This window comes from Hermetia illucens, chromosome 6 (genome assembly GCF_905115235.1).
Source record: "Hermetia illucens chromosome 6, iHerIll2.2.curated.20191125, whole genome shotgun sequence".
In the NCBI taxonomy this organism is placed as follows: Eukaryota; Metazoa; Arthropoda; class Insecta; order Diptera; family Stratiomyidae; genus Hermetia; species Hermetia illucens.
The window spans coordinates 50,614,086-50,626,734 of NC_051854.1; the positions used below are offsets into that span (position 1 = coordinate 50,614,086).

Genomic DNA, 12,649 nt, shown 5'->3' on the forward strand with positions numbered 1-12,649 from the left:
CCGGGTTTTCTCCCCCCTTGGTTTCAGGTTTGATTTTTTTTGGAGCATTCACTCCATGCGGCCTAATTTCTGCTGCTCTCCGCTTTCTTGGCTCCGATAAAGATGGCTTAGGTCTATCCTGAGCCTTGTTATAGGCCTCTTCTGGTTTCAGGCCTTCATTCAGGTAGCCCAGGTACCGTTTAGCACCTGTGCCACTGAGACCTGTCTCTTTCCTGATGTCTGTTATATTTATCTCAGACGTGTTTTTGCTATTCCCTGCTTTCTGAGCAGTGGTGTTTGTTGGTTGTTGTCCTCGCAGTATACCAATGTTGACCTTGGATCCACTCACGTCCCAACTTCTCCCTTCTTGGGTGTAATCACCTGGCTCTCAGTATTTCGGAGATGTGTCTCCGGTTGCATAACCAGTTTGTGTGGAGTACGGAGTCCTGCTTGTTTGGCTGTAGTTTTTTTTTTGTTTTAATACGGTTGTTCATTTGATTTCCACGAGGTTAGGAGGTCACCGTGCCATAGCCCCCTGTAGAACGGTAAGGTCAAACTTACTCACTGAGCCGGCCAGGTATCAGTGAGGCTACGGTCGAATACAGTCAATTATCCCCGACTGCAAACTGTCCAATGCGCACGGTTCGCATGATACCCTGGATTGGGGGAGGTATTTTTCGACTCCTCTAGATCGGTAGCGTTTTGTTAATAGCAGGGTCCCCTAGTAAAAGTTGTGGCTATCGTCACTCATTTAAGGTGTTTGTAGCCGAGAGGCTTGGCAACCCAGAAGTTATTTTCGAAACCTTATAAGCCACTGAGAGACCCAGTTGGTAAGATGTGGAAAGGAGTCATCTACTACGGCTTCCCACCCATCTAGAAGACGGAAATAGTCGGTAAAATGTTAGTATGGGTTTCAGTGTATCGAGAGTTGGGGGATGCAACACGCCGGGTCTGGAACGGTAAAAAGCAGGGAGTGTTTTACTATGATGACCTTGTTGTTTTTGCGCTAGGACACAATGGTCTGTCATACATGTCTGGGCCGTAGTTTTCATCGCAAAATATTCGGAAGATGCGAAGGCCTACCCAAGCCTATCCAATTATCCAATATGTCCAGAAAAGGTGGGCTGAGCCACTGCGAAACATAACTGAAGATCACGCATAGTTGGAATGGTGAGATCAATACTGCTATATTAGTCGCCCGTATGAGCAGAGATGTTGACAAACTTGCAAATCCATAAAAAATAAATTCGGCCCACTGTTGTATATTTCTAAGAGTTTGCAGGGTCCTTAGGGACATCAGACAAGGTAGCATGAGTGTAATACGTGTGGCGAATCTTGCCAGTATATTTTAAATAAAACTCTAGAGAACTGTACAGAATCCATCGAGAAATCCAAATATAAAATTATATCTAACTAAGCAAACGTAAGACCTTGGTAAGCCAGATATGCAAGACACAACTAACAATGTTTCCTTTCGTTATTACTGTATTTCCTGGAAGTCCCGAGTTAATTAAGAGTTGATTATTCTGATTCTTCGTCCAAATGCGGCCGCCTTTTTGCTACTCGAATAAACTTATGTTGAATGTAAGGTGTTCACTGATTTGGTCTAGCATCTGTCACACTCTGTATCTTACGGGGGTACTGTCCTCAGGGCGACCAGATCCGAGTCTGCAATGGATTGATCTGAAGTGGTTCTCGTCACGAAGCGTCAACCGAGGTTATTTGGTATGATGGGAACTGGGAGGGTCCTCTGATAACATATGAGGAGTACTCCCGGGGGATATGTCCGCGGCTCGTTTTTTTTGTGGTTGTCCCTCTTGTGAGATGTTCATGGTGATAGTGGTTGTGCCTTGTGGGCTCAAGTGTGGAGTTGCGCTGTTAGATAGGCCCCTCATCCATTGGTAAGAAAGCTGAGCCTGCACTGAGTATAAACCAGTGTCGCTGGGCCCATCAGGGTGAGGCTCTGATTGTGGTCTCCAAATCAGCCTGTCTCTGAAAACTATCGTTGGATTATGCTTACACGGCACGGCCCCTCCGGATCTTCATGTACTTTACCTGGTGGAGGCTCGCCTAAAAAATGTAGGATGAAAGAAGTTATATCCTCAGTCAGGAAGAATGCAAGTTTCTCCGCCTGAACGATGGCCATCTATACATGTTTTATTACAACCAATTGGTATACGCGGCTGAATTTTTCATACCGCACTTCTTTAATTTTATGAAATGGTAATGACTCCTTTCTTCGTTTTTTCGTAATTTCCGCAAAATTAGTTGTGGGAATTGTGGTGGGGCGAATGCAGCATTATTTGGTAAACCCTTTCAATTTTACCTTTAACTTGTCTACTGGAATTCTCTATGCTGATTTGATCCAGCTTAACCACGCTCTACTTCACCCAATATCTGGCGAACGTATTTTTTACAGTGTACCTTGGTAACCGTAATTGCTGTTTAACATAGAAGTGAATGAAGTTGCCTAAACAACATATCACTTCGAATTAGGTACATAATCGAAGAGTTTTTGTAGTTGCTGGTGGTGTACAGGGCCTGAGATCATTCGACCTAACCTGTGGTTCCACCTACGACGCTCAGGACCAAATATCCCTTGTTCGGTGCAACAAGTCGTTTCAAAATAGGGACGGTTCGTACAGAATTGATTTACTCGGTCCTTCAGGATAGCGGAGAACTTTGAACTGGTCACCAAAGATTTTGGCAAAACAGCTGCAGCAGTCAGTCATTGATGCAGACATAAGCTTATTCACTAACCGAGCCATCGTTCGAGCGACTTCTGTTACTTTTTACGTTTCACATGTTCATGTTTTCAACCTGGTAAACATCCTTCCCGTGATACCCTGAATTACTGTTCTTCATCTTTGCAGATATAATGTTGTCATAATGATATTTCCCCATAATTCTTTTGCCTAAAAGCAAAGCCCATTAAGCTTACCAGTATATTTCCCTGTGTACATCCTTTATTTTCATTAAAGGATTCCTGTACCTGCCATGTCGTTGCACAATTGTTCCCATAATCATGGCGAATTGGCTTTGTCCTTGTAGTGCGGTAAAGTACAAATGCCCAGGCGTACAATGGATGTACACTGGGAGGTTCGTGATTCTTTTATGGTCCTGGAATCTTGTAAGCCTTACAACCCCTTTGCAATTGCTTTATGTCCACGTACAGTTGCAGTTGGGTTATACTCTGTCTGGAATTGAGACAAATACGATGCGGTTGGGAAAGGATGTGATTTTATTCATCTACATATGTGGTTAAGAGGGAAACATCATTGCAGGCATGGAACTAAGTTCACGAATGGCATTAGCTATATAATTTTTGTAATTCTATGGACGTTTTAAAGGGTGGAAAGGGTGCTCCGGCCACCATGATCTCGAAAAAGACGCGAAGCCTGCAACATCAACCCCAGTGAAGTCAGGTAGTTTCCTTAGTGATGACATCAACTAGTACATTCTGATTTGTACAAAATTAGAAGGAATTTCCTTGGGCTTGTTCCATATCGACGATATCCTTGACCTGAACTCTCCCCAGATGTATTTGTATTTGACACATTTAATTGTGTAACGTCATCAGGGCGGCTTTACCAAAATTGTGAACGTTTTGGGTGAGGATATTTTTATCAGCTTTTAAGTCTAAACTGTGTCCTTAGTCCCCATTCACTTGGTGACGGAGTGGATTAATTGGGGTTTACGGACCTCTCCTTCGAGCAAAGCATAAGCTTTTTTTTTTAAATATGACTGATGGTTCCTTCCAGAATAGAGGCAACTCGATAGATGCTACCTCATCTGTGCCTTGGGACCAATTTGGTCGAAAGTCGTTGCCAGGTGTTGCCTTTATATTCATATGTGGGACGTTGAATTCGAATCATTTTAGACCTTGTGTTTTCGGTCTGCTCCGTTTTTATTTGCAGCGATTGACCCCACCTTCCTCAGCGTGGAAGCGATGCCTACCCTGCTTTTGTTAGTATCATCAATCATCATCAGTCACCCTCAAGCACTGTCGAAAACAAACCCGTGGGTTGCATTCGTGTGTCACTTTAGTTTTTCACAGGCTTTCTACGGTAGGAAGTGGTCATTCGGGTAACCCTTCTGTATGAACTGTCGTAAATTCTTTGTCAACCTCTCTTCTGCAATCCCTTGATGATTTAGAAAAGTTAAGAGCAGTGTCCTAGTTCGTCATTTCAAGGGCTCAATTTATCGATATTATTTCAGACCGTGATGGTCCTTTGTATTTCAACTACTTCCTACGTTCCTAATTGCATTGTTTATTGACAATCTTCTTTTAAACTTCAAGTATTTTACTGAAGCATTACCAGCGTCAAGTAATTCGTCTAGGACTTTTCGGTGGTTTTCGGATAATTTTCAGTTGCAGTTACCCCACATTGGGTAGTAGATGTAAAATCAGTCTGCCTTTTATGCGATCATCATCATCATCATCAACGGCGCAACAACCGGTATCCGGTCTAGGTCTGCCTTAATAAGGAACTTCAGACATCCCGGTTTTGCACCGATGAAGCCATCGCTTCATCTCAGGCAGGGTCTGCCTCGTCTCCTTTCTCTACCATACATATTGCCCTTATAGACTTTCCGGGCTGGATCATCCTCATCCATACGGATTGACCCGCCCACCGTAACTTATTGCGCCAGATTTTATCCACAACTTGACGGTCATGGTATCGCTCATAGATTTCGTCATTATGTAGGCTACGGAATCCTCCGTCCTCATCTAGGGGGCCAAAAATTCTTCAGAGGATTCTTTTCTCGAACGCGGCTAAGAGTTCGCAATTTTTCTTGCTAAGAACCCAAGTTTCCGAGGAATACATGAGGACTGGCAAGATCATTGTCTTGTACAGTAAGAGCTTTGACCCTATGGTGAGACGTATCGAGCGGAACAGTCTTTGTAAGCTGAAATAAGCTCTCTTGGCTGACAAGAACCGTGCGCGGATTTCATTATCGTAGTTGTTATCGGTTGTGATTTTCGACCCTAGATAGGAGAAATGATCAACGGTCTCAAAGTTGTATTCCCCTATATTTTTTTTTCCCGTTTGACCAGTGCGGTTTGATGTTGTTGGTTGGTTGGTTTTCGGTGCTGACGTTGCTACCATATACTTTGTCTTGCCTTCCTCGATGTGCAGCCCAAGATCTCGCGTCAATCGCCGCCTTCTAGATCTGGAAGGCAATTTGTACGTCTCGGGTGGTTCTTCCCATCATGTCGAAATCGTCAGCATAGGCCAGTAGTTGGGAGGACTTAAAGAGGATCGTACCTCTTGCATTTACCTCAGCATCACGGATCACTTTCTCGAGGGCCAGGTTAAAGAGGACGCATGATAGGGCACTTCTTTGTCGTAGACCGTTGTTGATGTCGAATGGTCTTGACAATGATCCTATATCCTGCTCCCAATACTCTGGCTATGCTATCATAGGCAGCTTTAACGTTGATCAAAAGATGGTGCAACTGATTGCCATATTCCAACAGTTTTTCCATTGCTTACCGCAGAGAGAAAATCTGATCGATTGCTGATTTGCCTGGAGTGAAGCCTCTTTATTATGGGCCAATGATGTTCTGGGCGTATGGGGCTATCCGGTCTAGTAAGATAGCGGAGAATATTTTATAGATGGTACTCAGCAACATGATACCTCTATAATTGCTTCACTGTGTGATATCTCTCTTTTTATGTATGAGACAGATAATGCCTCGTTGCCAATCGTCAGGCATTGATTCGCTGTCCCACACCTTGAGCGCAAGTTGATGTACCACTTGGTGTAATTGGTCGCCTCCATATTTAACCAATTCGGCTGTAATTCCATAGTCTCCTGGCGACTTATGAATTTGAAGCCGATGAATTGCATGGACTGTTTTTTCTATACTTGGTGGTGGCAGTATTTGTCCGTCGTCTTCAGTTGGGGGACATCCAACTCGCTGATGTTCTTGCTGTTCAGTAGTTCATCAAAGTACTCAGCTCATTGTTCCAATATGCCCATTCTATCGGAAATCAGATTTCCCTCTTTGTTTTGGCAGGATGAACATCGAGGTGTATAAGGCTTCATCCTGCTGACTTGTTGGTAAAACTTGCGCGCCTGATGTGGTTGCTCCCTGTACTTTTCTAGTTCACAGACTTGTTGGTTCTCTCAGGCTTCCTTTTTCCGTCTGTGAAGTCGCTTCTCCACTCGCCGGAGCTCGTGATAAGTCTCCGCGCGTGCCCGCGTCCTTTGAGAATGCAACATTACTCGCTCTGCAGCATTCTTCCGTTCCGTTGCTAGCTTACATTCATCGTCAAACCAGGCATTCCGACTCCTTTTCCGGCTGGGGCCAAGTATGTTTGTGGCCGTATCAATGATAACGTTCTTCAGGTGGTTGAGGATCATTTATCGATGCTTCATCTCCAGGTCCTCTGTTAACTGCGGTTATTGCGGCATCCATTTCTCTCTTATAGGTGTCGCGGAGGGCTATGTTGTGGATGGCTTCAGTATTCACTCTCACCCGATTGTCAGAGGGGATTCTGGGTGGTGATGGTATTCGAGTTCGGAGCACCATGCCAACGAGATAGTGATCCGAGTCTATATTGGTCCCCTATATGTTTTGACATTCATCAAAGTTGAGAGGTGGCGGCGTTCGATCAACACGTGGTCAATTTGGTTGAAAGTGGTCCTGTGTGGAGAGGCGCACGTATGCTTGTGAACCACTTTCCGCGCAAACCAGGTACTTCCAACAACCATTTCGTGTGACACTGCTAATTGAATAATCCGCAGTCCGTTATCATTTGTATGTTGGTGTAAGCTATGGGAGCCAACGTATTGCCTGAATGCACGTTCTGTCCCTCCTTGGCTGTTAAAATCCCCAAGTATGATTTTAATATCATATCCGGGACAGGCTTCGAGGGTTCCTTCTACTGCCTCGTAGAAGGTATTCTTCCCCGACTCTGCAGTCTCCTCTGTAGGGTCGTGAACATTAATGACGTTAATTTTGGCTGACTAAGAAGCCTACTCCGAGCACATGGTTTACTGGATGGCCGCTATAATATTTGGTGTAGTGACTGTTCTCCAGGAAACCGGTTCCTGTCCAACGCATCTCCTGTAACGCTGTTACATCAGCCCTATATTGGAACAGGATATTGGCTAGCTGCTTCGTAGTTTCATCTCTGTACAGGGAGCGGACGTTCCATGCGAAGATGCGTTATTCCTTTGTGGTTGCCGGATTCGTCGTTGTGTAATCCGTCCAGTCCGAGGCTTCTGTTGTGGCTTCGTAACTTCGGTTTTCCGTGTAGGGTTGTCAGCCCTACACAACCCCCAACCTTGAGGACCAGTTGGTACAATTTGTCCCGTTTTTAGGCGCGGGAGACTCGCCTTCATCCTTCTCCGTCTGCAGCTTTTCGCTAGGAAAGAGCTCCCAGCGGTGACCACGTGGAGGTGGAGATAGGGTTTGGTAGTAGAGTTGCTGGTGTTGGTTCAGCAGGCGTTTCCCAGGTTTTATGCTCCATCGTGGGTACCAATCCACGTTTCGCCCTGAGACCTATACTACCCTTTGACCAGCACCATCTCGAGCATGGGGGAGTTATATTCATGCGTAGCAATTAGTGCTTCTACGGTTTAGTTAGAGGACGTTGCTAAAAACGCGCTACAACCGAAATTATGCTCGCATAAGAACACGGAATCATATCATTACTCCCAGATTGGCCAGCAAATATAAGCTTTAAACAGCACGTGTAATACGTGCAGTACGTTTAGAACAAAACGCAATTACGGCTCTGGTAAGGATGACGGCAGACATAATAATACTGTTAAGGGGCATTGCGTCCTCCAAAAACTATTCTACACCTTTTACTGACTGTAGTATACCTATTAACTGTGGTATATCAAGCAAGACTACAAACAACAGCAGTTTCAGTGTATTCCTTAATTCCAAGTATTTTAACTTGGCATCTGGTATTAGGTATTCCCCCAGGTCTCTGAACCTACTTTGTCCAAGTGCCAGGCACTTTCCCAGAACATGTATGGAGGTTTTTGTCGTCTCCATACATCTACAGGCATTGCCCCGGCTTGGTCAAATGATATAGTCGGCAGACACTAGTGAGTATTCCCGCTATGATGGTGAGGTTTAAACAATTCGTGCGGTTGGCTTCGTACCCCCCACTGCACTATCCCATTCCTGGTAAGTTCATCCAGCATAGTTCCCTCAGCCGTTCCTTCTTAGCTTTCAACGTTTAGTCATGAACTCACTCCCGATTTCACAGAAAAGTCCCGGTTCGTGTAGAGGCTTCCCTGCTCCTGACCTGGTCAGCTTGACACCTACCCCACTGCCTTCTAATCCTATATAGCCTAGGAATCAGAGTTCGATATTATTGTGCTAGCGGAGCGTGTTCAGTTTCTCAAGCCATTTCCATATCAGTTCGAAGTTGACCTTGTTGGAGCTGAGTGCCTTGATCGTCACTTGGCTGTTGGTCTCCCGCTATAGTTTCTTTGGAGTTTGAAGGAGGCACATCTATCTATGGCGTATATATCCGCATGGAATATGCTGGTTTGCTTACCGATTGGTTTAAAGTACGTTTTCCTTGGACCAGTGACCTCGGTCACCGCTCCTTCTGCTGTAAAGGATCCTCAGTGAAGCAGGTAATCGGTTGCTGGTTTAAGTAATCTTAAATTTTTTCTGTTATCCCAAGATATTTCAGACTCCTTATCGAAGTGATATCTCGTTGTCATGTCATCCCTTGGTATGAGCAATTCCTTCAATTTAGGTAGCTCCCCACTTCACTGTTACCCCCTGGGCAATCTGAAGATCACCCTCGTGTCCTGCATCTGTATGTAAAGGTTTAGCGGAGTTAATCTTAAAGAGACCTTCACGGATGCTGTTGGTCCTATCCCCATTGCCCCACTGATACTCATCCAGGCCAGTGTTTGAAGTTTATATGACTTTTATCTGAGTTTAGTGCTGTCTCCTCAGATTACTGCAGTTCTATTTTTGTGTTTTGTTTTTTGATACAGGGTAATTTCCGTTGACCGTCTTGTCGCATTAGAACTTTAATTCTTATATGGTTGGCTGTCACCTTATCCACCGTTTTGAGGACGAACGAAGTTAGTAGATTGATCTGAAAGATTTGGGTTGAAAGAAATCCTTTTTACCCTCGTTAGGGGTGAAAACCACTTTTGCTCGCCTCCATGTTGACCGTATATATCCGAAGGCTATGCCTATCCTCACCACTCCCAGAGAAGGCCCTAAGAGTTGTCCTGGGAAAATGTCATCTACTCCGGGTGATTTCAGTGGTTTAAAGGTCCCCACCATCTTACCCTAGCTTCCGAGCATACATACTTCTTTTACTAGTTCCTAGGTCCAGCCCAAACGGGGTGTTATGCGTCCAGGGCATATGAGTAGATCCTACGTTCGTCATCTCGGTAATGATGTTGATTTATAAGTCGGCGAAAAAAAAAAAAGTTGAAGATATAAAACGTGAAATTCAGCTATTATTTTCGCAAAAGGAGAACTGCGAAACGAAGAGATCTATAAATAGATGGCGACAATGATGGGAATGGGCCGACGAACACACGGATCAAGGATCTTGACTGCATGATCTCGGTACAGGTTAAAGATTGTCACAGTTGTATAACGCTATGCACAAACGGAAGTTTCCGATAGAATGGAGAAGGATGCTTTCTATGAGTAATTGCATGCAGTTAAGAAAACGCTTCCTTATGGTGACATTTAGGGTGTGAGGGTTGAACTGAATGCTGGAAGATGCACTTAACCACGGAACGCCGTGAAATTCTGCCTTCTGTGAATGAAATGGCTCACCGTAGACGAATTCGGGCTGTCCTTCCAAATAGAAGAGAAATAATGCACCCAGTGCACTCAAACGGAGTAAAGCCAATGGGCTTCACGGTCTCCCTGCAATAGTATGCATCGTTGCGCCTGCAGTTTATGCAAGTCATCTACTTTTCTTTATACGGAAACCCTTTGAATCCAATACCTTTCCCAGCGAGTACAAGGAGGGGATGGTGGTTAAGATTCCGAAAAAGAGAACTCGTTGTCGTGAGTGCAATCTGTCGTAAATATAAAAACTTAAACACTCCTGAAACGTATCAAGCCACATCTTGAAAGCCTGATCGAGAGAGAACAGGCTGGTTTCTCCTCTTGGATATCCAACATTGACCGCATCAACATCCTCCGGATCATTTTGGAACAGGGTGCGAGGCTTAAATCTTCGCTTCACTTGCTCTTCTTTGATTTCGAGAGGGCTTTCGACAATGCGAACATGGAGTGTATCTTGAGCGCTCTGGACAAAAGGTTCATTCCGAAGAACCTGATAGCTGTTATCAGAGTGACATACTCTATGATGGCGCAAAATGTCATGGGCTGTCCTAAGGTAAAATCTCCATACCGGAGTCTGACAATTGCTTCCCAAGTTTGTACCATTTCCCTAAACTTCTGAATACCCTTTTGTCGGTGTCATACCATACCATGCCAATTTTGGTCCCTTTTAGTTAAAATGCTAAGTTGGAGAAACCTCGATATTTCACTTTTCTAGGTCGTAAACTGACGGGCTACTTCCCCTCTGAGGGATAGAGAGATATAGAACGTTAAATTTTGTGAAGGTATGATCAAGAAGCAGTAAGGAGGGAAGCGTGATGAAAAAATCGGAGGACCTTCTTAGGAGTTAGTTTACATTTAAATTTAAGCATCCAATACGATAAAAGCCTTGAAATAAATTTATTTACTCTTTTTCCTTTCAGGTAAGTTCATTGTCATCAATTTTTTTATAAAGCAAGGTCATGGCACCCAGGTAAGCAACTTTGCTCATTCATAGACACCTTTTATACCGAACCAAACTTTCAATTTGGATCAACCTCCTCATCCTTGGAGCACAATCCAGGATAATCAGGATTTGTACCTGTTGTACAACTCGATGCCGTGTCACCAGATTCGTATACTGGACTTCCTTCCTCATTTCGTGATGCAAAGTTACAAATGGTTGTGACAAACAGGCGACCATCGTTTTTCCAGGTTGTAGTTCCGCATCCAACGCTTATTACTTTTTGGTTGACCAAAATTGCAAATGGGCTGTAGTTTGGACTAGAAGTATCTAAATAGCTGAACAAGTTCTTCCCAATGATATGATTCCTAACTACTTACTTTGTTTTGGTATAGCTGGCAATTTTAGCTTCATCAGCATCCTTGTATTTTTGGTACCATGTTTGGATCATCTTGATGAGATGTTCACGATAGTTTATGTTGACACCTTGACTATATTGTTGGAATACCAATTGCGCGACTTTTCGGAAAGTATATGTGTTTCGGCAAGCGTCGTGTTCCACAAGGCATCTCTTTGAGCTTAGAGCAGCCAGGCGACTGAGGTCGCTGCTCCAGGTAACGGTGGGCATTCTAGCGGCAGTTGGGAATGGACTTAGTTTTCCCAAAGCTACAGTATTGCGACGGACATTGATCATTTGTATGATGAGGTCTTGTTGTGCAGAAATATCGACAACACGAGCATTTGAAGAGCATGCTGCCCCAAATTTCTGTGAATGAACGAAAAAAGTGGTTGAAAAATGAACTCAGAAGAAGAAGTATTGTCCAGTCGAACTGGGAAACTTACCCCGTTGTTGTTGCAATCAATATGCTTGGCTGTAGTTGGAGGGTCACCAACTTGGCAGAGCTCCTCACTACAGTAATCTTCAGCTGAACATCCGAGGACTAATAATGCTAAAACGTAGAAAAGTTTTGCGGTTTCCATCGTGGCCTCTGCTAGAAATGGTTTACTCACTCCAAAGTAATTTCCTGACTGAGTTTCCCAAGGAGCACACTTGCCATTTATATCTTCCAGAAATGATCAATGCATTGTAGGTTGTATCAGCATCTAATACCCGAACAGACAAACTAAATATCACTTGGCATGTCTTCAAATATTGTCGCTTACCTATGTTGATACAAGTTGGGACTGATATTGTCTCAGAGTTAATTTTTCTTAGAAACTATGCTAATGGGGAAGTCAAATTTGGCATTTCTATTTGAATAGATGTTTATTATGAGTCACCCTAATTTCTAATTGAATAATCATTCCAGGGACATTTGTTTGAGGTTCAATGGATGATTATAATTGACCAACTTCCAATTGTCAGCTCAGATCGAGCCCGGTCGATCCACCCGCTTGTATCTGCTTTTAGATGGCTCAATTGGCCTTTTGAGTTCCGCTAGTGATATACCTGTACTTCTGTAGATATCTCATGACTTTTTGCTTTGCTGGTCATCACACTTTCTTGATACAGAAGAATCCCAATAACTTGTATAGTCAAGGGACGTGTAGGATAATCCGTTGGGAATACCTAGAGTTTTAGAGGTTCTTTGTCCATGATGGTACTATGTGTTTGTTGTCCGACATCCGCTCCCTGCGTATTTAATGTGATAGTTCTAGGGGAGGCGTGTAGGAGTATATTGGGGGCGGCTACCAGACAGGACTGCAAAGCCCCACTAGGACCTGGACACGCCCAGGTACATATTTGTACGCGTCTTCCATGATTTCGCTCATAATGGAGAGAAACATTCTGAAACCAATATCACCAAGTCGTCTGCACAGTCCAACAACTTCAGTCCGCTTCTGTCCAATCTGTGTAGAATCTCACCCATCACTTTCAACTAGAGCACCGGAGAGATTACGCTACTCTGAAGTATACCCCG

General features: G+C 44.0%; 2 protein-coding genes across 10 annotated transcripts in view; one reads left to right on the plus strand and one right to left on the minus strand.

Moving 5' to 3' along the window:
* Window positions 1-12,649, plus strand: part of LOC119660390 (dystrophin, isoforms A/C/F/G/H) — a 1,277,654-nt gene that overhangs the window by 331,048 nt on the left and 933,957 nt on the right. The window lies entirely within an intron of this gene.
* Window positions 10,661-11,772, minus strand: LOC119660395 (antigen 5 like allergen Cul n 1-like). Its single transcript, XM_038068932.1, has 3 exons — window positions 11,571-11,772; window positions 11,108-11,493; window positions 10,661-11,047 (listed from the first exon to the last, which is right to left on the minus strand). The coding sequence occupies exons 1-3, from the start codon at window positions 11,706-11,708 to the stop codon at window positions 10,807-10,809; spliced, it is 765 nt and encodes a 254-aa protein (XP_037924860.1). The 5' UTR covers window positions 11,709-11,772; the 3' UTR covers window positions 10,661-10,806.

Excerpts from the sequence above, each read along its gene's own strand:
- LOC119660395 (XM_038068932.1), bottom strand. The coding sequence starts at position 11,708 with ATGGAAACCGCAAAACTTTTCTACGTTTTAGCATTATTAGTCCTCGGA. Across the intron at positions 11,494-11,570 it reads TTGATTGCAACAACAACGGG|AAATTTGGGGCAGCATGCTC; the intron begins GTAAGTTTCCCA and ends GTTCATTCACAG. Across the intron at positions 11,048-11,107 it reads GCCAGCTATACCAAAACAAA|TCCAAACTACAGCCCATTTG; the intron begins GTAAGTAGTTAG and ends AGATACTTCTAG.